Genomic DNA, 27,348 nt, shown 5'->3' with positions numbered 1-27,348 from the left:
GTCACACTGGACAAACCAGGCAGGACACCAACCGTCTCACAGCTGTGCACATGCACAACCAGGCCGTCCGTCTTACTCGGGACGAAGCGCAGAAGTGCACCACAGCCTACGTCACAAACGACTTGGCCCTCGTATTGCCGCCGACGGCCTCAGGAGTTCTGAGCAGCAGCCTCTGCCAAGGAAAACCCCAAAATATAGTCTAATTTAGAAACCAGGTACTGGAACTGAGGTGTCGTTTTGGGGAGAAACGGCCATTTGCAGCAAGTGTTGGGAAAACAAGCGCGCGTGCTAAAGGAACTGTGTTGAGTCTGTCCCCCAGGGCCTGCCCTCAGTGGGTGGGACATTCTGGACGCGTGTCCCACAGAAGACACTCCACAAGACTTCAACTGGATTTGTTAGTTGAACAAAGATATTTAAACTGATCCCTCCCAATTAAATAATGACGCTTGTTGTTATTGATATTATTTATAATATAAATAAAATTATTTAAATAACGATGCTTGTCCAGAATCGGAGCCAACACTGAGGAATAGAGAATCACTCCCTTATTTACACACACACACACACACACACACACACTTCCTTTTCCACACTCATACTGACTTTAAATAAGGTGGTACATTTTGGGGGATGCGGTTTATTCCATACACACGGTGCTGTGGCGTTCAGCAGACAGACTCCCATTACACCACGTTAATCCATGTTGTAAACCAGCATGTGCGATCGTGTGGCAAATGACCGCCCACACAGATGATCTAGATACCACACACAACAAACTTATTTTTGTAAAATTAATTATTTTTGATATTGTAATTATAATGATTTATGTAATTTGAGAAGACTGCAGCAGGTTTGTTTTTGTACACTACAGAGAACAGAATATTTGCCTTTACAAAGCCACAGTGCAGTGTGAGAAACTGAGAACACACACACACACACACACACACACACACACACACACTGCTGGGGTGTGTGTCTGTTACATACAACAACATATGCAGAGCTCCTATAAGGACACAGGTGCAGGAGGCCAGTACCCTCTGAAGTGCCACAAGGTTTACATGGTGCTGAAATACACAGCACGTGTGGGAAAGGTCAGGGGTCAGATCCCTCGCCTCAGCATCGTATGAGGCTACAGAGGCGGGTTGATAAGACGCACGTGAGACAGAGGAGCATGTTTCTAACACACCTCCGTTTGGCAGGAAAGGCAGGGCTCTCGGTGGCTGGCAGGGTCACACACTCGGGCCGGAGCTACAGGGCAGGTGGTCTTCATTAGTCATGTCTACGGAGTGGGGGGAGGTGCACTTGGCCAGTGTTGTCTGCGTGTTGCTCCCAGAACCATGTCGTGAGACGTTTTACACAACACCGTGATCCAAACACAGTGTTCTGAGGGCAAACAAAATGGCTGCAGCCTTGTGAGGGGGCCCAAGACGACCGCACGCAACAACCAACACGACCACACGCAACGATCAACAAAACCACACTCAACGGCCAAGACAACCACACACAACGACCTCAAATCACACTCAGGTTTTCTATAGCATTGGCATTCCCTCTCATGATTTGCAAAGAACTCTCAGACAAAGACTGAACGTAAGATGATATGGTAATGTGATTTAATATGATCACACCTGCTGGTTATCAACGAATATTACACAAAGATCCACAATTAAAGGAAGAATGAAAGTAGAATGACAGGATGTAGAGTGTGTGTGTGGAGCTCTATCCCTCTCTCACAAACACAGAACACCATGAAACGGGAGGGGAGAGAGAGAGCGTGAGAGAGAGGGAGGGAGGGAGGAAGGGAGAGAGAGAGTGAGAGAGAGGGAGGGAGGGAGAGGGAGAGGGGGAGAGAGCGAGAGAGAGAGAGAGAGAGAGGGAGGGAGGGAGAGAGGGAGAGGGGAGAGAGAGAGAGAGAGAGAGAGAGAGAGAGAGAGAGAGAGAGGGAGGGAGAGAGAGAGCGTGAGAGAGAGGGAGGGAGGGAGGGAGAGAGAGGGAGAGGGGGAGAGAGCGAGAGAGAGAGAGAGAGAGGGGAGAGAGAGAGAGGGAGAGAGAGAGGAGAGAGAGAGAGAGGGAGGGAGAGGGAGGGAGAGAGAGAGAGGGAGGGAGAGAGAGAGAGGGGGAGGGAGAGAGAGAGAGAGAGAGAGAGAGAGAGAGAGAGAGATACCCTGCTGTCAGGGGAGAGATAAACCAGCTGCTCTCCAGCTATCAGTGAAGGTGGCTGAAGGCTGGACTGAACCAGGTGAGAAACGTGCCGTCTCACCACAGTGTCCAACACCCGAGAAAAGACTGACACTGTCCACCAGTCAGCTGGCCATCACAGACCCTACAGACATGAGGGGGGGGGGTGACTGGGGACAACCTGGAGCCCAAACCAAGCCGGATTTGGGTTGAGTCTTAGGGCACATGAGAGTCAAAGAGACCACCTCTGACACGCAGACAGATGCAGATAAATGCAAGCCTGCACACACACACACACAAATAACCAACCCCTATGGTTTCACATGACTGCAGGGTGAGGGTACTGAGGGGTGAACACACTCTTCTACAAAAACACACACGCATGAGTGCACACACACACCCACACACTTACACCTCAATCACTGATAACATTGTCAGCATCGTGTGTGTGTGTCTCACGTAGGGGTTCTGGTCCAACGCACTAAACGTTAAAACACACAGAGGAACGCACACGGAGAGGCCGTAACCCGCCACTGGGAAACCCAACGGCCGTCTATAATGGGCCAGGTTTTCAGAGTCACACCCACCAGGGAGAGAGACAGCAGTGAGACCAAAATCCATCCCTGGGCAGCTATCTACGCTGATGAGATGGACAACCTGACAGGCTGTGCAGGAACTGCAGCGTCTCAGCGGGTATGCACTGTGTGTGTGTGTTCGCCCGCAGAGTCTGGGGCTGTCACAACCTCATTCATCTCCACAATACCCCCACACATCCCTAAAAACCCTCTCACTCACACACACACACACACCTGTCCAAGAGGATCACAGTTCCACAGTGCAGTACGGTAGAAGTCTGAGGAAAGTGCGTATAACAGACATATCATCTATCTTTACCAACCCAGTGAACAGAACCAGTACACACACACCCAGTATGAACTTACGGTAACTTAGCCATCTCACCTGTAGGTTCGGAATGATCCGTCCACGGTCACGTTACATCAATCACGTTCAAACACTGCAACTGATCAGTGTCTTTAAATCACAAACTGTAAACAAAAATACCCCCCCCCCCCCCAACAACAAAAACATGATGAAGGTGGACCTGGGTGTGGCGTCTTACTGAGGTGAGCCCTCAGTTCTGAAGCAAGGTGGTGGCAGCAGACCAGAGACGTGTGGATGAACTAATCGCTTTGTTTACAATTTATGGTGCTGCACATCTGTAAAACGACAACAGTGTGTTTCCCAGCTGTGGGAAGAGTGTTCTGAAAACACAGCCGATTGGGACATTTCAGTACGTTTAAATCTAGCTGAGTGGTTGAGGTACTGGACTAGTAATCAGAAGGTTGTCAGTTCAAGTCCCACCACTATCAAGTTGCCACTGTTAGGCCCCTGAGCAAGGCACTTAACCCTCAATTGCTCAAGCTGTACTCAGTCATGATTGTTAGTCAGCCAAATGCCATAAATGTAAACATTTAAATCCAGTTTAAAACTGCCATTGAGCGTATTAGCACCAAACTGTCGTGTATGGTTTTGCGACATCATTGCTTATTCGACAAACACGTTTCCACTGGCTTTTAGAGCATAACATGCCAAATCCAAATGTTCTCAGACTGACCCCTAAACTAAAAGACTCTGCAATTTCCTGGGGTATTCTAATGTAGCAGTGATCCTTGGGCAACAGAAGGCCCAATCCGTTATAACATCCCATAATGCACCTTGGCCTTGTGTACTGAAGTTATTATTACTGTCGTATCTCCCCTCTGCATTTCTTGTTTTCAAATCCTAAAAGCAGGAATGTTGTATATTCTGTTTATATATTCCAGTTCCAATACCCAATGTCCGCTTTTCTTCATAAGACGTATTAATTTGCATAAGCAAATTCAACATTCGCCTCATTAATCACTAGATTTCTGTCACGTTTCCTGTCACCTGGGAAAGGTTCACACAGTTCAGCAACAGAGTCTAATTACAGCCCTACTGCAGACAGAGGAGATGTCACACAGCTCACATGCCATCACCATAACGGATCAGCAACAACAAAACAACACAACACACCCACACACACTAGCAGATGTCACAGAGGTTCTCACAACATGACACACACCTGCCAGCTAGCCAACCTCGAAGTGAGAGTGAAGGTGATTGGTCCAAGGCAACGGTACTCAAATGAGAGTGAAGGTGAATGGCCCAAGGCAACGGTGCCTAAGTGAGAGTGAAGGTTATTGGTCAAAGGTAACAAGGACGAATATCTGCTATTGGCCGTAGCAGGGGAATCACGTAGTGCCTCGAAACAGCAGCCTACAGCAGATGGAGTGTGGACGGCTTCACACGGCTTCCGCAAAAACACGAAGGAGATAAATATGGTGCTACAGACCATGAAAACAGTTTCAAAAACAGACGGAGGCTACGGGAACGTCATCAGTGAACCTCAGTGCAACAACTATGACCCAGAGAAAGGGCATGGAGATCAGACCTGCTCTGCCCTAGACCACAGTGTGCGCTGGGGTTAAAAGCAGTGCCGCACAATGATCACCACATAATGGCTCCACCCCATGATGACACCACATACCTGAGGCTCTTAGCAGTAGCTATGTCTGAAAACACACAGAGGCAGCCTTCATCTAGACCAGGGAACGGCCACGAGCCTTTAACGCTGCACTCTGCCATGATAAGCATGTTCCCTGAGTGTAAAACACCCGTCACGACACACCAGTGCCTGACTACACTGGGCAGTGCTCCAATGCTCCAGTCTCTAGCTAACAGAATGCAATGGATAGATCCTTTTCAAGTCTTTGAAGAAAAAGACAGGTCATTTTTCTCTAGTGGTGGGGGGGCGGGGGGTCAGAACTGCACACCCACCTCCAGTTATGGTTTGGGAAATGGGCAGTGAGTGTAATCGTGCGTGTCGGCAGGGCAGAAGTGTAGATTCTAAAGCACCGAAGGCTTTATGCGACTGCTTAGAAACACCCCTGCACTGCACACTGTCCCAGTATCTGTTACCACAGACAAAGAAAACGAGCAACACGTCGCAAATCAGCAGAGGAGAAAGAGGCTTTATGGGACCTAATAACTTATGCATGTAGAAGGGCTTTTCAGAAGGCCCTCGCCGGGGAAGCACCTGATCACACAAGAAAACGTGTCCGTCAGCTTCTGTATTCAGCGTGTGTCTGGTGAAGAAATTATTTAACTTCAGGAATGACAGCGGAAGAGCTGCGTAATACGAGGGGAACGATTTTGAGTGTCAGGATTTCAGAGAGAGCTGGAGAGCCATCCGGGGAAAAATTACAATATTCCTATTCAAAACTCCAGCCTGGAGGCACCCAGCTTGGCACATAGTGCAGAGGGCACCCAGCCTGCCCCCAGCGTGGAGGGCAGCCAGACATGGGCCAGGGCCAGCGGTGAGGACGGGCACTCCAGGAGAACAAGACAATCAGGGGTGACAGCAAGAGAGTGAGAGAGACTGAGGGAGTGCAAAATAAACAGCACGACAGTGCTACACCACAGAGGTGTTTGATGCAAGAACAATGACCCTAAGTCTTCTCTTGGTATCTCCAGTGTAAGGCTCATCTCTTACAAACCCCCATAGGGATGCGCGAGGAGGAATGGGGCATGACAGCTGATCCTTTCGTTCCAGTTCTGTTAGTGTCTGCGTTAACAAACGTGCATTGCGCATGTGGAAAGCAGCTGCAGGCTACAGTACCAGTTATTACCCAACTGATCATCTCACTCCTGACGAGCACGTCTTTGCCACATCTGTAGGAGATCAGTGGAGGATCATTTACAGTCTTGGTGCCAGATACCCAGGATACCTTCAGAGGTCTTGTGGAGTCTGCGCCTCCACTGCTAGGAGCTGTTCCGGCACCAGAGAGCGGGACCTACATGGTATTAGGCAGGTGGTTCGACTCTTACGACTGATCAGTGTATGTAGGTTTAAAGTTTCAGGCCTCAGGGTCGCTCTTTTAATCAGGACTGTTACTGACATCAGAAGAACATGCATACACGCCGAGGTCATGAATATTAATTTCCTGGCATTTGCACAGAAGCCCTGTCCACTGGTTTAAGCGTTCAGATGGATGACTCAAACATCTCAGCATTTACTGAAATGCACTCAAAGCTCTGTGAAGTGTAGGACATGTTCCACATGCTCCGAGCGCGGATTAACCTCGACCAGAAACTAACAAACCTGCTTGTGAGACCTGACGGGAACATGTAACTCAAATCTACCAGGACTGACACATGTAATGCAAACCTACTCGTTTTCCTATGTGAACTCAATTAATGAAACAGAGGGATGTGAAAACTCATCTCTTCCTGAGTTGCCCAGAGTGAAGGTGTTGGAAAACAAAGCAACTACATCAGCACAGTGATGCTAAAGTGTTGACTTCACACGCTGAATTGCACGAGGAATCACTTACCAAAAGCATTAGAGAGGATACGCAACACCACTTCCTAAACAGTTAAACTGGTTCAGACTGGTAATCACTGGTTAAATGTCCAACAGAGATTCTGCCACAACACAAAGCCAAACATGCTTTGAAATTTCTTTTCAATTCGTTTACAGAATGTTTCCTGTGTGTGGGAGGACATGCCGAGCTGAGTGGTAACGAGGCCGTCTGTGAGGCTGTGTCTCCAGCGCAACTCCCACTAACTCAGGGAGGCATCCGCATTACTGCTCCCCTCTGACCGCTCCCCTTTGACCTAACCTCTAAACTTCAAAGGACCACCACCTTCAACAGTGGTGAAGTATAGCAGAGAGCAAATGCCTTTACATCCACGCTCACTCTCGGAGCACAGCCGTGGACTACATTTCCCAAGAGGCCCCTGGTGTGCTAGCAAGCGAGGGCTCAGTTGTAGTGATGTTTTGAGGAAGACCTTCCTCATTTCGTTGCTCTCACTGGACCCTCCGTTCTTGTGCTCTCCTTTTTGAAAGCACTTTATGTTCAAGTGGGAAAACCCCCCCCACTAAAGAGGCGAAACTGCAAGCAGTCCAACAGAAACATCTCCCCCGCGTCCATGGCAACGAGGCTATTATTTTCCCCGAGGCTGTCAGTGAGAGTCCTCCAACTAATCAAGACATCAGTGTAACCAAACACAGCCCAGAACCATCAAATGGTTTACACTGGAATTAAATTATGCAAACATGTGTCCTATGAATAAGAAAAAGCACCCCGAGGGCCACTACAAACCTTCAGCCTGTGCGGCCCATTGCACTGTCTGAGCCTCCCACACACCAGCCTTGGCTCTGCACGGGATCTCTGAAGCGTGGGTAGCTGCTACGCCCGCTTCAAATACCTGGGCAACGGGCAGAAACGCTTCAATTCGCATTCGCAAAACCAAGGGGGAACTTCGGGTCTCTCCAAACACGCTGACTGAGGCTGGTTTGCATGTTCCTCGTCATGTTCCCACGTTTTTCCCACGTTCAGGCGCTCTTAGGTTTTGAGGTCACTTGTCTGTCATTAATTAACGCACTGGATATTTAAGATAAACCAAGCAAATCACACATTAATACTAGAAACTCTCAGCCTAAGCGGCCATCTGCCTGGAAGCGTCAGGTGATCCCCCCCACCCCCCCCACCCCCCCGACGGAGTTCTGGTGGAGTTTAACGGATTTATAACCACGAGCATGAAAGCGGCGCGTATCAGCCCTCATGTCTGACTCGCCCGTCCAACGGCGTCTCTGCGGATGAGTCAGCCCTCTCTGTGTGCCCACACATCATTATCCGTTATTATTCCCCCAAACAGACAGTGCGGGCGTCTCCGGCGTGGCCTCTAGGACGGCCTGATGAGAGGACAGAGGAGCAGGACGCGAGACGAAGGCACGTGAACCGGACGCTCGATGGGCCCTGCGTCTCCGCCGTTGATGTGTGTTATCATGCACACATAAACGCAGCAGCTGTAATAGCGAGAATATGACTGATGTAAAATCCTAATGGTGTGAAATTGTGCCCCGCGGAGAGGGCGGACTGTTCCGGAACAGTGACTCACTCGGAGAGCTCGGGGCTTTGAGCGACGGGCGCTGGCTAACCTTCTCCAGCAGAACATGCTTTCTATGTGTGGGAGGACAAGCTCCGATGCCTGGACGCTGCACACACCGTGATGGACGGGGAAGTCCTCCGTCCTTACAGCAAGTTCACAGGAGGCTGAGAAACATTCCGATGTTCATCTGACTTCCTGCAGCGTTCACTGTACTTCCCATGCACCTGTCCCAAGTCTTGCTTTCTGATATGAAAGAATTACAACAGGAGAATCAGGCCTCTTAGAACTCAGGACTTAAGTTTGGAAACTTCAGAATTCAGTAAACGCGTGAAAAGACCCTTGGCTTGGTCTCAGAGAAAAGAAGTCATGTTTTCATCCTTTAGTATGAGAATGTGGCATGCATGGCCGTGCAGCTAAAGGAACTCCAGTTTGATTCCTGTACCACTGTACTCAACAGACTCGTAAAGCAACTTTACAGACATGTAGGCCTTCAACAATGAGGCCCGTCCCTACCTCACCAGCTAGCAGTCATCTGACGCACGCGCACGCATGTACGTCTGGGTGTACTACAGAAGACTGTGTTTGGTAATTCCACATATTAGGTACAGGAAGTGTTTGGATGCAAGTATGTGCACGCGTGTTTGTGTGTGTGCGCGTGTGTGAGTGTGTGGGGCGCTACTGTGATAAACAGGTCTGCTCTTGGGTCTTTCCAGTTCGTCATTTCTTATAATGTCTGCTTCTGAGGGAAGCGCCCCAGCGAAGCGCCCCACCCCCTCATCCTGCTATCTGAGGCAGTCCCAGACTTCCTGCTGATCTACTTCCAAACGGCGCCTCACACACACCTGGACCCGATGCTCGGTGGAGTGTCACAGCCAAACGAATGTGTCATGATCTGAAAATGACAGTAATCACAAGACACACACACCAATCTGACAGCTTTTCACCAGCTTATGACAGAGAAACCTGGACTGTACAACATGTCAACACATACAGGAGTGTTACATTTACCAACATTGGACTGCCTCACTACCACGAATTCAACAACCAGTTCCAAGCAGAGAGCACAAGCAAGACAAAGGTATACGCACAGGTAAGGGCACAGGTATAGGCACATTTAAAGGCACAGGTAAGGGCACAGGTATAGGCACATTTAAAGGCACAGGTAAGGGCACAGGTATAGGCACATTTAAAGGCACAGGTAAGGGCACATTTAAAGGCACAGGTAAGGGCACAGGTATAGGCACATTTAAAGGCACAGGTAAGGGCACAGGTATAGGCACATTTAAAGGCACAGGTAAGGGCACAGGTATAGGCACATTTAAAGACACAGGTAAGGGCACAGTTAAAGGCACATTTAAAGGCACAGGTAAGGGCACAGTTAAAGGCACAGGTAAGGGCACAGGTATAGGCACATTTAAAGGCACAGGTAAGGGCACAGGTATAGGCACATTTAAAGGCACAGGTAAGGGCACAGGTATAGGCACATTTAAAGGCACAGGTAAGGGCACAGGTATAGGCACATTTAAAGGCACAGGTAAGGGCACAGGTATAGGCACATTTAAAGGCACAGGTAAGGGCACAGGTATAGGCACAGGTAAGGGCAGAGTTAGAGGCACAGGTGAGAACATGTATTCTGGTTCACCATTCGACTAAGCAGAGTCAGGGCCTGAATACGACATCCTGAACATGTGACATTCTACATAGGAAATCCACATTCTCTGGCTTTCTACTGAAGCAGGTTTATTGCATTGCATGATGGGGTGTGTGTGTGTGTGCGCGCATGCATATAACACTGATGCAGAACAGCTGCTCTGAACTGAGAAAAATCCAGAGTGCCAAATTCCAGTAGCATCTTATAGCAGCACACACACCCACACACACGCACCTCTGCCTCACACACCCACTAAACACAGTAGAACAAATTCCCTGGGCACAGCAATGGAAAATACTGCAGTGAGACCTCACTGTGCATCCCCACTGTAAATCAGAGAACTCTCGGGAACACACACACACACACACACACACACACACACTCTGTGCATCCCCACTGTAAATTGGAGCACTCTAGGGAACAAACACACACAAACTCCGCGGCATGGCTACGGTCCTCCCTGCGACCCTCTCCTGAAGAACAGATCCACTACTCCAGCTGCCCATCTAGAGCGGAGAGGGGAGGAGTGGAGAACAGAGAGGGGAGGAGGGAAGGAGTGGAGAACAGAGAGGGGAGACCAGAGAGGGGAGGAGAGGAGGATCTCTCTCACTGCTCTTCCTGACGCTGGCATGGCTGTTCTCACGGATCACCAGCTGAAGGGGTTAAACGGGCGTGTCTAGCCGCAGGTCGGGTGTGAAGGGGTTAAACGGGCGTGTCTAGCCGGCCAAACACCTGCACGTCTATTCAACGTGCAACCACATGCACATGCAGGTGTAAGCTCTCACATAAATGCTGCGCACACACACAGACACACTCTACCTTCAGTGGGGCTCACAGCAGAAGGCAAGGTCTCCCAGTGGAGGGACCATGATGGGCAGGGGTGTGGAGAGAAGACAGCATCAATGCCATTTTCCTAAGGTGCGAGGAGACACACACACACACACACACACACACACACACACACACACACACAGGTCACCATGCGTATTCTTGTGAAGCTGTCTGGTTTATTACACACAGGTATGAAGTGATCCTGGCCCTGGCTGGATGCCCTTGTGGGTAAGCTGTTCTCCACCCACAGCTCCGTCTCCATCTTTCTCTGACGGTCTCGGTGTAGGAGGCTGCTGAGACTTCTGCTCATTACATTTTAAAATGTGCTGGGGGCCCAGTGAGAGGAAAAAGCTTATGGCTTTCTGTGCAGTTCCATTGTTTCTCATTCAGCAACCAAAGAGAAAGGCAGGCAGCTCAGAGAGCAGGCCAGCAGCCACTGGGGAACACCGCTGTCAGTCAAAATCCTTTAGTCAGAAGCCAATCAGAGCCACTGAAAAGGTACTGCAGGACTCATAGACCCTGGAAGCACCCCGCACGGCCAGGGCGCAGAGGGACAGCTGGACTGGGACGTTCTGCAGGTGGACAGGGAGCACCGGCGATTTGAGACAGGCCCGCATGTGATGGGCTGAGTCCGCTGTGCAGTCAGGCCACATGGTGCGCCGAGCCAGTCACTCTACAGCACAGAGCGTCCAGAGACAGCTGTGGACCAGACCAAACTCACACAGCCGGGCCAGGCCAGAGAAGTCCTGCACACACACACACAAACACGCACTCTCTTACTTTTTTCCTAGTGCATTTCAATTTGGCATAACAGGAAATATCTGATTTATTCACACTGAGAGTCAGAATCAGACAAGACGGAAACACACACACACACACACACACACACACACACGAAGTCAGATGTTGGCATCAGGGAGTCAGCCACTGGTGGGTTGATCTCTCTGTACGGCTCTCTGCAGTGCAGACGTGATGGGAGGTCAGGTTGAGCTCTGTGCTCGTTAGCAGCGCGCTTGTTTAGCGTAGCGTAAAGCATTATTGGATTTAGGCTTGTGTTCAGCAGTTTGTCTGCGCGGTAGCCGGAGCATGGAGGAAATTACAAAAGTTCAGCAAAAGCGGGAACGCTGCTAACGGCTTAAGAGGGGCGGGAGAGGGGAGAGGGGGCGTGCACGCGCGACACTACGCCGACGCCCCCGCGTAGCCTCGCACGACGGGCCCTAGAACCGCAGATGTACGTAAACAAGGCTCCGAGGTGTGAAAAGCCTCCTGGGAAACATTCATCTCCCGGAGAAGCCACAGGAAGATTAGCGTTGGAGAGCACTGGGGGGACGGGGGACAGAGACGCACACACTTAGGAGGTCAGTCCTTCTGAAGAAGATCCGGCAGGCTGGGGGGAGCGATGTGACACTCAGTCATTTATACATATGTAGAGGATTTATAGGTGGATTACGGTGGTGGATTACGGTGGTGGATTACGGCGGTAGATTACACTGGTATATTACATCAATAGATTATAGCAGCGGATTACACTGGTAGATTACAGCGGTAGATTACACTGGTAGATTACATCAGTAGATTATAGCAGCGGATTACACTGGTAGATTACAGCAGTGGATTACAGTAGTGGACTGCATAAACAGGAGCGGTATGAAGGCACAAATGCTTCTCATGCAGGTGCTGATCTCAGGTTGTTAGGGGAAATACGCACAACTGCAGTGTGTTACCGTAACAACAGCCCTGGTTCAAACGTGCAGCACACACACACACACACACTTCAGCGCGCTCAAGGCTGCTAAGAACACAGTCCAGTTCTCAGCTATTTTCATTTTGCTCTGTTGTGGAACGTGCCAGATTTCAGCAGCGGCCCAATCTGGAAACTTTCTCCAGCTGGTCTGTTCGATCGGCCACATCCGATACGGATCCAGTACCACTGGGAAAACACACACACACACTCTGAGAAAACACACACACACTCTGGGACAGCACACACACATTCTGTAACCGCTGCACTATAAGCACAGAAGCAAACGTGTGGACTAAGATTATGTCTGTCACCTCTCAGCCGGTGAGCCGTGTTAATAGCGCGTCCTTTGGGATATACGGCTGGCTTCCGTTACGTACGAGCTTCTGTCTCACAGAGGGGAAGACCAGCAGGAAAAGTGGCAGGAGAGTTGTAACATGTGGAGGTATAATGGCGTCAGGGCCTTGGCCCAGGGCTGCTGCTCATAAAGAGGCATGGGGCACGCCGGAGACCTCCGCTTACCGACACGCGCTCGCACTCTGACAGGTTTAACAGAGTGGTAAAGGGTAGCACACAGGCCTGGAGCATGCAGCGTCTCTGACTGAGAGGGGGTGGTGGTGTGGAAATGAAGGGAGAGAGAGAGAGAGAGAGAGAGAGAGAGAGAGAGAGGGAGAGAGAGAGGGAGAGGGAGAGGGAGAGGGAGAGAGAGAGAGAGGGAGAGAGAGAGAGAGAGAGAGAGAGAGGGGAGAGAGAGAGAGAGAGAGAGAGAGAGAGAGAGAGAGAGAGAGAGAGAGAGAGAGAGAGAGAGAGAGAGAGACAGAGAGAGAGAGAGAGAGAGAGAGAGAGAGAGAGAGAGAGAGAGAGAGGGAGAGAGAGAGGGAGAGGGAGAGGGAGAGGGAGAGAGAGAGAGAGAGAGAGGAGAGAGAGAGAGAGAGAGAGAGAGAGAGAGAGAGAGAGGAGAGAGAGAGAGAGAGAGAGAGAGAGAGAGAGAGAGAGAGAGAGAGAGAGAGAGAGAGAGAGGAGAGAGAGAGAGGAGAGAGAGAGAGAGAGAGAGAGAGAGAGAGAGAGAGAGAGAGAGACAGGGAGGGAGAGAGAGAGAGAGAGAGAGAGAGAGAGAGAGAGAGAGAGAGAGAGAGAGAGAGAGAGAGAGAGAGAGAGAGAGAGAGAGAGAGAGAGAGAGAGAGAGAGAGAGAGGTTAAAGAAATCGCAGCAGGGTAAATTACTTGGAGTTTGGTGAGCGTGGGTCTAGGGCCCCCAACAAAGTGCTCCTCCGAAGGCCTGGGGCTTTCCTGCTGGGCGTCCCCAGGCCAAGGAGTCCCCGGCGCAGGGGAGAATGTCCGGCTCCTCTGGGGGCTGGAGAGAGACATGCCACAGTCGTGGGCCGCGCGGACGATGGCGGGGAGCTCCCGCACGCGAGCGTACCAGCGCAGGAGGAGGGGGAGTCTGTCCAGTGTGTGGGGCGCATGCTGCGCCAGGGAGCTCTGAAAAACACCAAGACCACCCGAGCGTGAGAAAATGCACTCCCACGGCAACACTGCTGGGAATTTGCACAGCATTTAATAAGAACAGTAAAACACGTGTCATCTCAACGACTGGATACGCAAGTGGGAACGTAATATTTCATGAAAAATAAATAAACAGACTGTCATATATTATCACAGTCAGCTCAGTTTATGCTGTTCAGAATTAATACAACTGTGTGTATCTGAAGGAGAAATACTGAGATTTCATAATTCAGACTGATTTTCTGAGTCCAACAAGGTACTGGAGATTCCAGTACCCCTCTGCCACGGCCGGGAGATGACGGGTGGCGAGGCAAGCCTCTGCAAGGGAGGAGATACGCTAGACAGGGTGTGAAACTGGGCGATACTGGAGCTGTACTCCAGAGAGAGAGAGAGAGAGAGAGAGAGAGAGAGAGAGAGAGAGAGAGAGAGAGGGAAAAAAAAGGACAGGCAGATGGAGAGAATCACAAAAAGTGAAAAAGATACTGGAACAGAAAGGGAGCAGGCGGGGGGGAGGAGGAGCAGAATGCGTTCTGAGGGCACTTAACCTATCGTCCCGGCCACGCCCACGATGGGGAACCGCCCCATCGTCCCGGCCACGCCCACGATGGGGAACCGCCCCATCGTCCCGGCCACGCCCACGATGGGGAACCGCCCCATCGGCCCGGCCACGCCCACGATGGGGAACCGCCCCATCGGCCCGGCCACGCCCACGATGGGGAACCGCCCCATCGGCCCGGCCACGCCCACGATGGGGAACCGCCCCATCGGCCCGGCCACGCCCACGATGGGGAACCGCCCTCATGCTGGCTGTTTGTTTCTATAGATGCACTGATTCCTTTTCTGCTTCAGCTGCCATTGGGCGCTGAGTGCCAAGTAGTTTACCCAACTGGACAAACGTAAACAAACCACTGAATGTTTATGTTTTGCATCATTTGTGTACTTTTAAACCAAGCAACTGGGAATAAATCACTTAATAAACATATAAAATTCAGTCCAACAACATTAATAAAGTTAATATGTAACCAATTAATATGTGTCAGTACACAATTCTATTTATATAGACTTAGAAGCAGCATTACTGGCGTCATGCCAACAGTGGTATCTCTGGTATCTCGTTAGCAGCCTAATAATAAACATGACCTCACTAAGCAATACAGGATAAACCTCACCATGCAAAGACCATCCCACAACCTCTATCTGGAAAAACCAGACAAAACTCTGCAATGCAAAGTGCACCCCAGAAACTCTTTCTGCAAAGACCACCCATCAAAGAGCATCCTGCAAATTCTATCTGCATAAAAAAGGGTTCAGATTAAGGCACGCGTTTCTTCAGATTAAGGCATGTGTTTCTTCATGGCTTCTCATCCTCCATTCTGTGCGAGGCAGTCTAGCATGACACATGACTGAGACACTGGACCACCCGGGAGAAGGTGCCTGTTCCCTGACCTCCGGGACCAGTGTGTCTCACCCAAGTTCCCACCATAGCAGCATGAACATGACATTGACACGCGCCAGACCACACCTGCGCGGATGCCCTGCAGATGCTCGAGACTCAAACGCCCCAGACCGGAAACTATAATTCAAAGGAAATGTCCCTCCTTTTCTCCCGCCAATAACAAGACAAGCGTGAGGAGAGTCTGATAGATGAACGGAAGGAATGTTACCAGGTAGCGATAGACGCAGGGCAGCAGGACAACGTCGGTCAAGGTGAAGTACAAGCCCTCGGCGAACACATGCTCCAGGTCCGGCAGCTCGGCTGTTTTCACTCGTCTTATGTCGGAGCACTCCCTGGTGGCGGCGGCCGGAACTGCATCCACAGAGAGCTTGGCCAGAGCGGCGCTCAGCTCGACTCCTTCAGAGGGCTGTGCCAGACGAGGCTCCGCCCTCGGGTCCTCCCCCTGGGGCTCAGTAGGGCAGACCTGCTGTCCTCCTTCCCCCGGGGCCCCTGGCTGGACGCTCCTGGCGTTCCTCTGCTGCCGGAGCTTATTCCTGCGGAGCTTATCGTCATTGTGCACCCTGACCGGCTCGGCCAGGCAATGCTCCAGGTGCAGGATGGCGGCAGGAACCTGGAGGCCTTCCTCTGTGGGGCTGAGCAGGTGCTCCTCCACGGCTGAGGGGATGTCCATCTCACACAGCCTGGTCCACTGGCTCACCTAGTGCAGGAGGAGGACATGTCAAAGGTGAGAAAACAGTCCAACGAAAAAGGACGAACTTCAAATCAACTGGATCTCACGAACAGCGGGCACTCTAGAGGTCAGTCAGGACGTGTAGAACAGGCGTGACCGGTATGTGTTGTCTGTGAGCAGTGCATTTTCTAAGATACACACGAAAACACAGCGCTCCAAAGAAGTCAGCAGTGGGTGTAAAAGTCACAGGTGCACTGGGCGAATAAGGGAGGAACAGTCTCACAAATCAGGACATACACATGGACAAATCACACCTGCATGGGCAAACAGGGGTTTGTTAACAGGGGTTAACAAAAAAGTTAGCCGACAGAAATGGAGATGTTTAACAGGGCACTCCATAGACACAACAAAAAAATGAACGTGTTTACATTAGGAGGCAGACAAGGGTCTTCTCGAATTCTAAAAATACCCCTTTACCCACCATGCCACAAAGGTAAGGGTGCTTTCACAAGCACCTGATCTAAACATGACTCGGCCTTTCACGGATACACCGACGCACAGACAGCAAAGCGGACTTCCACTTTATACGGTCTAAAGAACTGGGCACTTCTCCCCCTGAAATAATAGCACCAAACCCCAGTACACCGTTCAAGAATTCTAAGTCAGCTTCCCAAGAAGAAGTTACACTGTCTGGATACATTCATGGTTTTCTCATTTTATGTCCACAGCCCTGACGCGTCCGTTCTAGCAGTCATGCGCCGTTATTTAAATGCATCTTCCCTCTGCCATCCTCACCTCGGCGCAAGCTTTCAGGCACGTGCCCTTGAAGCCCAGAAGGGAGGCCACATCTCGGCGCCCGTGCCGCTCCAGGCAGCTTCTCTGGATGATGCACCTCAGCACCACCGCCAGCCCCGCTCTGCAGAAGCGGCCATCGGCCTCCAGTACCGCGGGGAGGCGGCACGACCGCACCAGCGGCGGAGCGTCCTCGCGCTTCAGCTCGGACACGGGCAGGCTCCTCGGGAGCGCGCCCGACAGGGCCCGCGCGCTGCCGGCGCGAGTCCAGACCAAGTGCACGTGGACGGACGTGCACTCGGTGTAGGACAGGAGGAAGAGGCTGATGGCGGAGTGCAGAGGAAGACTCGGAGCGCCGTGTACGGTGGACACCTCCAGGAAGAGGCGCGCGGCGCCCGGGCTGGGCTCAGGATGCGTCATGTTTACACGCGTGACTGTCTGAGTTGTTCAGCTTTAATAATCAGATACGCCTCTCTGGCTAAATGATGTTGATATCAAAATGACGTGAAATGTAACTGAATCATTAAACTCAATAACGAGCTTCTGAACTCGTTACCTCGTCCCAGTCTAATAAATGACTCTTTAACTAGCGTTACCTACAAGGAAGCAATTACGATCACTTACAGAAGTTACAGTCCTCTGGACATTCACTCATCAAAGATCATCTGAGCTAAAGTGTGAGTCCTGTGTGAACACGGCTAAGGGAGCTAACGAGCTGGATACCAATTCACGTGTCGCAATGTGTCCCACAAAAAACATGCCGACCCGCAACCGGGAGAACAGAAGCGTTCCTACGACAGCGTGAGCAGCCATTCAGAGGACAATTCAGACTGCATCGCTTCTTGTCTGTTATTTTATTGTTTTCATTTTTAAAATCATGTTGAAAAAGTTATAAAAATCAGAGTCTTTTATAATGAACACTACATGAGGCTGATGTTACGTGTCAGCCTCACCTAGTAACTCATCCATTTTTAGCTACTAAATAAATGCGGCACAATCTGCTGTTCCAGTGTTATAACCTGCAGTTCTAATTATAATTACAACTAAGGCCGACTTTACAAGCCCTCCTCTCAAGACAGGGTGGTATTATTTACGAACAGTAGTGCACATTTACAAACTATAATGAAACACGATATGAAACCGGTTTTACTAGTCAGGATGTAAAGCCAAAATTCCCATGTTTCTACCCAGTTTATTAGTTACAACATAAAGGCAGGGAAAGAAATATAGTGTCCACGAGCAACAAACTGGTGTGTAGCTTCAGAGAGAAAAATTAATTAATGTAATCTTCTAAACCCGCTGAATCCAGCCGAGGGTCGCGTGGCGATGTCATTTGTTTTACATATCTTCCGACATGGGTGGACTAACGTTTCACAACTCTGAGACGGTGTGAAAAAATGTCAACTGGATAAATTAAACCTGATATGGTGATTCATAACACAAAAACCTTTCACAAAAGCCCTCCCATGTTCCCGAGCTGAATGGACCGAGAGCAGGTTAACTCTTCACGGAGAAGGTTGGATTTAAGGAGCTCCCGTTTCCACTGCGCAGCCCCAAACTCGCCAAAGGCTGACCACCACGTGAAGGAGCACGGCGCGAGCCAGCTAGAACGCGACATCCCGGACCTGCTCCGCCGCCTCGCGCTAACAAACATTCGCGTGCGCGGCACGTGCCTTCTGGGGCGGCGCACTCGGCCGTGGCTGCGCGCGTGTGCGGAGACGGAACCCGGGCGTCCGCCGAGCAGGTAAGGCGCGAGGCTAACGGGAGTGGGCGAGACTGCACGCGGACCGGCGTGTTGCGCCGCTGCGCGGTGTGTGCACGGTCCGGGGTAGTGGCGTCCCCGCGTGCAGGGCGTGTTCGTTTCCACCGATGCGGTTAGATCGGTCGCTGGTCATGACGTAACCCAAGTGTGCATATTGATGGAAGCGTCAGCTGCAGCACACACACGAGCCTTACGCTTAATGTTATTTACATGTTATTTACAGAAACTGCTAAACTATTACAAAAGAACCTGACTAGTAAATAACAAACTATTCCAAGCAGTCTGCTGGTTTGAGCACCTGTTGCTATGTAATTATGATAAACTATGAATTTTTCTCGTGTTCAAGCGTCCGTGTTTTCAAACAACCGCGTTCATATTTTCCGTAAATCGGGAGTGCACCGTTTACTCGAGGAGGAGATCTAGTACCCTGTAATAACTCTGCGACAGCTATTCACGGAATAGCAAATTACAGGCGCCAGCCTCTTCCTTGACCTCAATGAGGGCTTAAGCAAACGGGGAGTTTCACGGTGCCATGGACACCAGTTGAGCTTCAAAGGGCAAGATCTGGCAACCACTAAATCGTACTTTTAACACACACACTGAGCTTTGATTGAAGGCAGGCTATGTGGCGTCCATGGCTATGGACTAAGCCCTTGAACAGCCAGCCCTTCAACATTAAGCAGAAAATGAATCACTCGCTAATGCAGGCTCATCTCAGAGAGAGAAACTGGCCACCAAATGGTCAGCCCATGGTTTATGTTTTTTTGCTGGGAACATGATGCACTGAATAAGTGCACAGTGCTGCTGAAAGCCTAAATCTATCACACAGAATTATGCCTCTTTCTGCTCTCTTGCTCAAGCTTGGCCTCTTTTGGGGTGGCTAGGTTTTTTTCCCACCCCTTTGATGGTGTATTTAAGGCACAAAGAAAGGCCCCAAGAGCTGGTGGTACCATGTCATTACGAGCGCGCACTTAATGTGTGGAAGCAGGCATGGCTGCGTCCTGCCAGGGAAACCCAGCCCAGAGCTGGAGGCAGGCGGCCAGGGAGCGCAGAGCGTCTGGAGCCAACCAAGCCATCCATTACAGCGTCTGGGAGCATGTGGAAGGCATTAAACATGCCCCGCCCTGCCATGCCCCGCCCCACAGCCAGTTTGCCACTGCACGTCTCTCTGGGGGTGGAGGATGAGTTCGGGTTCAACAGGCATGAGGATGAGGGGTGAATGAGAGGCCTGAGGAAGGACGTCCACAACTGCTGATCCTTCTACAAGGACTGTCCACTTCCTCCATACAGACCCGTGGCGTTTGGACTATCGACTTCCTCAGTACAGACCTGTACATGTCTGTACGGCTGGTCTGCATATGTCATTTCTGTCTGGCAAGTATGGATTCTTGTTTTGGAGTTTAATCAGAGGTGACTGAGCATCATGACTGCTCACCTCGTGCTGCCCGTAGCCACACAGTCTTTCGGGTCTCATTACAAGTCACGGATCTCAACCTGAAAGGATTCTTTGCTTCATCAAAATGCAGTATAATTTCAGCCCACATTTGAAGAATTTAGTACGGTAACACACAATGCGTTGTGCGGACTATCAAATATTACCAAACGTTCAAATATTATAGCTCTCCTTTCTGTGTGTTTTTGTAATGCTAGTTATTCAGTGTCTGTGTTGTGCGAGTTGTGTGTCCATGTAATGTTGGTTGTTGAGTGTCTGTGTTGTGTTTATTGAGAATCTGTTGAGTACATTGCACATCTATGTGTAGCTGGTTGTTCAGTGGCTGTGTTGCGTGTCTGTGTAATGCTGGTTGAATCTGTGTTATGTGCTTTGTGTGTGTGTGTGGATATTGCTGGATATTGAGGTGCATTTTAGAGATGAGAGTACTGGGATGAGCTCAGATCTGTTAATGGGGCTTTTAAGTGGTGCTATATTGGAAAGGCCAGTCCAGATATGCTCTCCTGTTTTCAGTGGAGGAGTCCCTGTAATTTGAGCAGAGCCACGGAAATCTGTGCATTACAGGCTGTCTTTCATAGAGGGTTTATTATCAGGGAAACTTTATGGCCCACAAATGGCTTTTTTATTTTCATTTATTTTAAATTCACATAAAATTCACCTTATGCAGTGATGCTGTCTCTGCCTTTAGCGCTCCTAAGCGCCTGCACGTGCACACCACACAAGCATGTGCCGTGGTGAGTGTGCTACAGATTGTGCCGGGGTGCTCGTGCTCCTAAGATTTGGAAGGACACGTATCCAGACCTCCCGGACACAAACAACCCAGCTGAGAGCCTGATGTCATGATAACCTGAGCAAACCTGGAACAGTGGGTGTAGATAGAACTGTTGAAGGAGGAGAGTGATGTTGCGACAGCCTGGGGTTAGGGAGGAGGTGTCGGAAAGGCCAGCTTCACCAAGTTCTACAAAAAATCCTATCAGTAAAACTAGCAGGAGCAGTTCTGTCAATAGCTGCCCCAGAGTGATAAGGCACAGCCTGCCTGTGTGCTCCATTCCTGTGCGAAGTAGAATTTCTTAGCAAAGACATTTCACCTTTTGTGAGCCTTTGAGAGGGTTTGGAGGGTTCAGAATCGCGGAGAGCTGGGTGCTGCGGCCACCCTAACCTGAAGGCATGGGTGCCCTGATGAACCTTGCTGTTGTGGCCAGCTTCCTGGTCTCAGCTATGTCTTATGATTAGCTGTATGTACCTGGCTCCTCTGTTTTCTACTTGGACTATACACTGTAAATATGAATTTGTTCTTCAAAAGTTAGTTAAGAGTCAGAGATTTTTTTTAAATATTATAGTTTTACATAATACATATATTTATAGATACACTATATATAAAATAAGTAAATAAGTTTCAGAGAATTAAGAAATTTATTATGAACATTGTAAAAACCTTGAATTTGGTGTTATTGCAATGGCGATTCGGAGGTTGGTGGTGCAGTACAGCCTCGGGCCGGAGCTAATCCTAGTGTTAGCTTCCTAAAGCACTACGGTAGCTCTGTGCTGAGCCCTCAGGAAGCGGCAGAAGGAATGCTCTCGCCAGGGGAACACTGGGCTATGTTTAGGGAAGCAGCTGAAAGAACGGTTGAGTTGTTGAGAGGCTGAGAAGTTGCTTTAAGCGGTAACCACCGTAAACGCCCCTGATTCACAGCGTGTCATCTTATGCTCCACATCTTGTCCAGCCTTAATGCATCCAGGCCCTGTGTTCACAAAGCATCTTAGAGCAGGAATGCAGATCCCGGGTCAGGTTTCCTGATGTCTTTACAAACCTCCGTGAGTGCATGGTAACCGCAGAACAGTTGCAGAAATGTGCCCGGTGTTGTCTGTGGTCCCAGAAAATGGCCTTCTACCATTTACTATTTTAAGAGCAGCCTTTTCTACTGAAGTCAAATTAACATGCATTTACATTTACAGGATTTAGCTGACACTTGTATCCATAGCAATTTACAATCATGACTGAACACAACTTGTTCAGGGGCCCAACAGTGGGAACCTGGCAGTGGTGGGACATGAACTGGCAAATTTCTGATTACAAGTCAAGTACCGTCACCACTGAGCCAGTACTGTACCGTAGGCCTCTCCATATACTTAAGCAGTGGATGGTAAACATGTTCCTGCATTCTTCTGGTGTATGTTAAGTTTATCCAAATCATCAGTTGTTTTTTACCAAATGAAATGCCCTTACCTTAGGCCTGGGTTATCTTGGATTATCTTGGATTATCTTGGATTATCTTGGATTATCTTGCATTATACCAGTCTACAGTCCCTCTTTTGTTCTCCTCTCAGTGTTTCCATTGTACTGTTGAACAGTGTAAGGACATTGCTGACTTGTTGTCAGAGACTGTTGGGATTATTAGTTCGTGTTTAAAATGACTGAGTTCTTTCAGAGTTGTATGAGATGCCACTTCCTTTTTCTCTCTTTCTCTCTTTCTCTCTTTCTTTCATTGGGGATTCCAGCCACACCCAAACCCAGGAATCTGAAGCCTTTCATTTTCAGCAGAGACGTGGAAACAGCCCAACTTGCTTCAGCGTGTGTGTGTGTGTGTATGTGTGTGTGTGAGCAGTGCTGCAGTGATTAGTGTGTGGGCTAGCGTGTGGGGCCCTCATGGCTTCCCCGGGTCACCAGTGTGAGCGGCACCCGACAGATGTGCACGACAGCGCCCGGTCAGGGGGCTCCGGGGGCCCCAGGGTCCCTGGGGGCCCCGCCTGTCCCGTGCACAGCCCCACGTCAGCCGAGGACAAGAAGAGGAACGGCCTGCGCAAAGGTCTGACGCTGCGCCGGGACTACGTGAAAATCTCGGTGCCGGAAAGCAAAGCCAGCCGGCTGCCGTCCGAGTGGTGGAAGACGGTCCTCGCCTTCGCCTACGCTGCCTTCAACCTGGTGCTTACGACCGTCATGATCACTGTTGTGCACGAGAGGGTGCCGGCCAAGGACAGCAGCCCGCCGCTGCCCGACAAGTTCTTCGACTACATCGACCGTGTGAACTGGGCCTTCACGGTGACCGAGGTCAACGGTATGTTGCTGGTGGGGATATGGTCCATCCAGTGGCTCTTCCACAGATACCGGTAAGCACTAACACAGCACTGTGCTCACAAGCGGGTGCGCTGCTTCACTTCTGCGGCATGACGTTGCAGGCTGAGAGCACAGTGTCCTCGTGATTAACTCAATAACAATACCTGAATAACAGTCCCATTGATTGTATCTACAGGCTACAGTCAGAAAGGACGAGGAAGTATTTTAGGAAATTGTTTTGTCAGGATCGTTTCAGGGTCTCTTATTACATTTCATTGATCAGTTAGATTAATTTTTAAAAGAGAGAAACATGAATATGCAAGACCATAGATGCACTAATCTTGAAGTGATTTCACTATATAATTATCTAATTATAATTGTCAACAGTATGTAATTCCATTCATGCTAATTATTTGTTGCCTTTTTAATCTATAAAATGTGAAAATCCCAGTGGCTGATGTGTGTCGAGGTTTTGTGTCTGTAATGCCTCGTGAAATAACACTGAGTAACCTCATGATGTGCTGGAGAAAATCATCTGTATCCACTTGCACTGGTGACATGACGACACATTAAGATGACACGTTCATAACAACACACTGTATTAATCAAACACCCACAGATTTCATCTCAAACGATCCTTACAGAGAACGAGCGTTAAACTGCCCGCGTCCTGTGCTGTGTTTCCAGGGCAATTGTGGGTAGGAGGTTTTTCTTCCTAATAGGCACTTTGTACCTGTATCGCTGCATCACGATGTACATCACCACCCTGCCTGTGCCTGGCATGCACATGACCTGTGCCCCCAAGGTAAATGGTTTGCCCTGTACCTCCTTTCTGCCTCACGGCTAGCCTGGGAAAGATTGAGCTGGAATATCACATCACATGTCCTGCTAGTATCCTTCATGAACAGACACTACAGCTCATGTTAAAATCAGAACATTTAAAGAGATTTAAATCGCTTTCTATCTCTCTCCCTCACTCACTTTTTTTCTTCCTTATCTTTACCCTCTCTCTCTCCTTCTCTCTCTCTCTCTCTCTCTCTCTCTCTCTCTCTCTCTCTCTCTCTCTCTCTCTCTCTCTCTCTCTCTCTCTCTCTCTCCTTCCCCTTCTGTCTCTGCTTCTATCTCTCTCTCCTTCTCTCTTTCCCTCCCTCCCTCTCCCGCTCTCATTCTCCCTCCATCCCTCCATCTCTCTCTCTCCCCCTCCCTCTCTCTCCTTCTCTCTCTCTCTCTCCTTCCCCTTCTGTCTCTGCTTCTATCTCTCTCTCCTTCTCTCTTTCCCTCCCTCCCTATCCCGCTCTCATTCTCCCTCCATCGCTCCATCTCTCTCTCTCCTTCTCTCTCTCTCTCTCTCTCTCTCTCTCTCTCTCTCTCTCTCCTTCCCCTTCTGTCTCTGCTTCTATCTCTCTCTCCTTCTCTCTTTCCCTCCCTCCCTCTCCCGCTCTCATTCTCCCTCCATCCCTCCATCTCTCTCTCCTCTCTTCTCTCTCTCCATCTCCCTCTCTCTCTCCTCTCTTCTCTCTCTCCCTCTCTCTCTCCTCTCTTCTCTCTCCCTCCCTCTCTCTCCCTCCCTCTCTCTCTCTCTCTCCCTCCCTCTCTCTCCCTCCCTCTCTCTCTCCTCTCTTCTCTCTCTCTCCCTCCCTCTCTCTTACAGCTTTACGGTGATTCTCAGGCCAAACTGCAGCGAGTGCTGCAGCTGATCTCTGGGGCAGGGCTGTCCATCAACGGCTCACACATCATGTGCGGGGACTTCCTGTACAGCGGCCACACAGTCATGCTAACGCTCACCTACCTTTTCATCAAGGAGTGTGAGTCTCTGAGGCCCAGAGTCCTCAGCTTTCCCACACAGACTACACGACTTCCTTTAACCAGCTCCTGGTTACCTGACTGACAGGTCTGAGGTTGGTTAACAGATACAGAAAGGCAGTAAAAACAAAGAAACAGGAGGATACAGCATTAGAGACCATCCAAAAGTTTCCAAAACGGACCGTGGCTGACATATTACTGTTTATAGACTGAATAAGTGGGACCAGTGTCACTCATATGCAGTGTCTGTGCTATTCAACTTATAAGATAAAAAAGAATATCTTAAGAATACAGAGAGTGATGTACTTTATAACATAAGAACGTGTAAATATAATATGCATGTCTTAACATGTACATCCAGCATGTCATCTGACTGTTACCAGTTTCAGGAAGGGAGGCTTGGTAGTTGTAGTTCTTTGATCCATTCAGTTCAGTCCACGGCACAGAGGGAGATGCCGCAGTGACCAGTACACCTCCCACTTCCTGCAGACTCCCCCAGGTCGTTCTGGTGGTACCACCTCCTCTGCTGGCTCCTGGCTGCAGTGGGCTCCGTCTGTATCCTGGTGGCTCACGAGCACTACAGTGTGGATGTGGTGGTTGCCTACTTCATCACCACACGTCTCTTCTACTGGTATCATACCATGACAAATGTACAGGTACGCGCGTTACGGGCCCAGAAAGGTCTCCTTTCTACCCCCATCCACCACAGACATGTATGTTTGTATATAAATACAATGTCAAATTCATTTGTAAATGCAAACAGAACACACAGAGTGAAACGTTTACACTTTCGTGCTGGAACGCTGATGCTTGTGGTGAAGCGTCCATATTTGTTCTGTTCTACAAACTTTCAACTGACTTGAAACGCAGTGCGCACTCACGCCCCCGAAACTCTGAGCATGCTCTGCGTGAGTCCGAGAGAGAGAGCGAGCAAGGTGATGAAAAACAGAGCAGTAAAAAGAGCCTGAGCCTCCTGCTCAACGTGCTTACATGACCAACCATGAAAGCTCTAGAGAGACAACACACTGATTTACTCAGAACACAGTTTCAGGCTTCAACACCAATACCAAATATCTGGGAGAAAAAGAGAAGGGAAACCTGTCAAACTGTGAGGGCAGATTGTTACTTGATTCAGTTACAGGTGGAGAAAAATATGTAGTTTCAATTTCATCTTGGAAGGACTTTATGCCCCCTCTTGGTCACATATGTCTATGACGGTCATTTATTTATTTCCAATATAATTACAGGGTTTTCAGGGTTATATTATTTGTATTTTGGTGTAATATAGTATAATGATAATAGTGTAATATCATATAAACAATCTGGATATCATTTGTGATTACAAAACAGAGAAACTTTTACTAAGTACATCAGTGTGTTACCGGTTGCTATCTAAAATTGTCCTGGTGATCAGTGCGTCTTCAAACACCACCAGGAGAGGGAGGAGTTTGCTTTTCTTTAGATGCCACTCTGACCACACAAGCTTTACCAGGAAGCGGCTGAAGGCCAGCGATCTAATTCTCTGCCCTTCATCCACAGGCCGTGAAGTGCTCAGCCAACGGCTACCTCACCCACACCTGGTGGAACCCCATCTTTAACTTCCTGGAGCGCAACGTCCAGACCCAGGTGCCTTGCTCTTTCTGCTGGCCAGTGACATGGCCTCCAGCCTGCCTGAAGAACCCCTGCAAGAAGTACACCATGGTTCAGAGTGCGCGGGAGGAGTGATTCCTCCCCCTCCTCACAGCTCCGCCCACTGCTGTGGCTTTTATTGTCATTATAGCCATATTATTATTATTGTAATTATTATTATTATTATTTTTATTTTTTTTGTGGGTTTAATTTATGGCTGTGTAAAATGTTACCTATAAAACATACCAAAGACTGAGCAAAGAGCTCAGAGGCAAATACAGTGAGCCCATATTTTTAAAAATGTCTAAAATATGCAAAATGTATTCTAATTTAATTTACTATTTGCATATATATATATATATATATATATATAAATGTAATTATTTTTTTTGTGTGTGTAATATGAATTCATATACATTTTAAATGCTCTATTTTACTGGCACCTTTACATTAACTTTGGAGTGGCCCCATAACATAAGAGCACCATTTAGTCATCTTAACATCGAAAGGTTGGTAACATCAAACTGCTCTCCTCGGTCCTTGGAATGGTTCACTTGATCCCATTATCATGTTTGCTGCCACAAAGCCGAACCAGTCATGCTTCCGTACTGTCACAATTGTGCCTTTCTATTGCATGCGATGTTGCTGGACTGTATAACTATCGACTGATAACGTTTCTGGTCGTTTGATTTTGTTTTCTACGTTACTTTTTTACGAACGTTAACAATAAACATTTGACAAATCAGTGTTCGTTATTTGTCATTACATATAAGAAATGCGTGTAAAATGATAAATCAATACAAAATAAAACAGACTCATAGATATGAGCGTGGTTTATTACACTAG

The 27,348-nt window shown here is 49.2% G+C and overlaps 2 protein-coding genes across 7 annotated transcripts in view; one reads left to right on the top strand and one right to left on the bottom strand.

Moving 5' to 3' along the window:
- The window catches only part of gstcd (glutathione S-transferase, C-terminal domain containing), a 42,177-nt gene extending 24,637 nt beyond the window's left edge, over positions 1 to 17,540 (bottom strand). Inside the window, exons 1-4 of one of the 5 annotated variants that reach the window (XR_014126325.1) lie at positions 16,807 to 17,536; positions 15,550 to 16,038; positions 13,604 to 13,861; positions 10,628 to 10,721 (exon numbers count right to left, since the gene is read on the bottom strand). Coding sequence is in view for 4 of the 5 variants with exons in the window: in XM_081724217.1 (XP_081580343.1) it covers positions 10,628 to 10,721; positions 13,604 to 13,861; positions 15,550 to 16,038; positions 16,807 to 17,223 (1,258 nt within the window). In the remaining variant the exon portion in view is untranslated. Of the gene's footprint in view, positions 1 to 10,627; positions 10,722 to 13,603; positions 13,862 to 15,549; positions 16,039 to 16,806 lie in introns of all 5 variants that reach the window. The other 4 variants (XM_081724217.1, XM_081724218.1, XM_081724219.1 and 1 more) reach the window with 4 other exon arrangements.
- A 328-nt stretch (positions 17,541 to 17,868) lies between these two features.
- sgms2a (sphingomyelin synthase 2a) lies at positions 17,869 to 27,309 on the top strand. 2 transcript variants are annotated; one of them, XM_027031742.3, is made up of 6 exons: positions 17,869 to 18,547; positions 22,515 to 23,123; positions 23,758 to 23,875; positions 24,722 to 24,875; positions 25,363 to 25,529; positions 26,413 to 27,309. In XM_027031742.3, exons 2-6 carry the CDS (start codon positions 22,663 to 22,665, stop codon positions 26,596 to 26,598), a joined length of 1,086 nt encoding a protein of 361 aa, XP_026887543.2. In that variant the 5' UTR covers positions 17,869 to 18,547; positions 22,515 to 22,662; the 3' UTR covers positions 26,599 to 27,309. The 2 variants fall into 2 exon arrangements, with proteins under 2 accessions (XP_026887543.2, XP_081580346.1); XM_081724220.1 differs by lacking the exon at positions 17,869 to 18,547 and adding an exon at positions 18,559 to 19,939.
- Positions 27,310 to 27,348: the final 39 nt, after the last annotated feature.

Source organism: Electrophorus electricus, chromosome 12, assembly GCF_041902795.1.
Source record: "Electrophorus electricus isolate QZ-2024a chromosome 12, ASM4190279v1, whole genome shotgun sequence".
Lineage (NCBI taxonomy): Eukaryota > Metazoa > Chordata > Actinopteri > Gymnotiformes > Gymnotidae > Electrophorus > Electrophorus electricus.
This window is presented reverse-complemented; position numbering and strand designations above follow the sequence as displayed.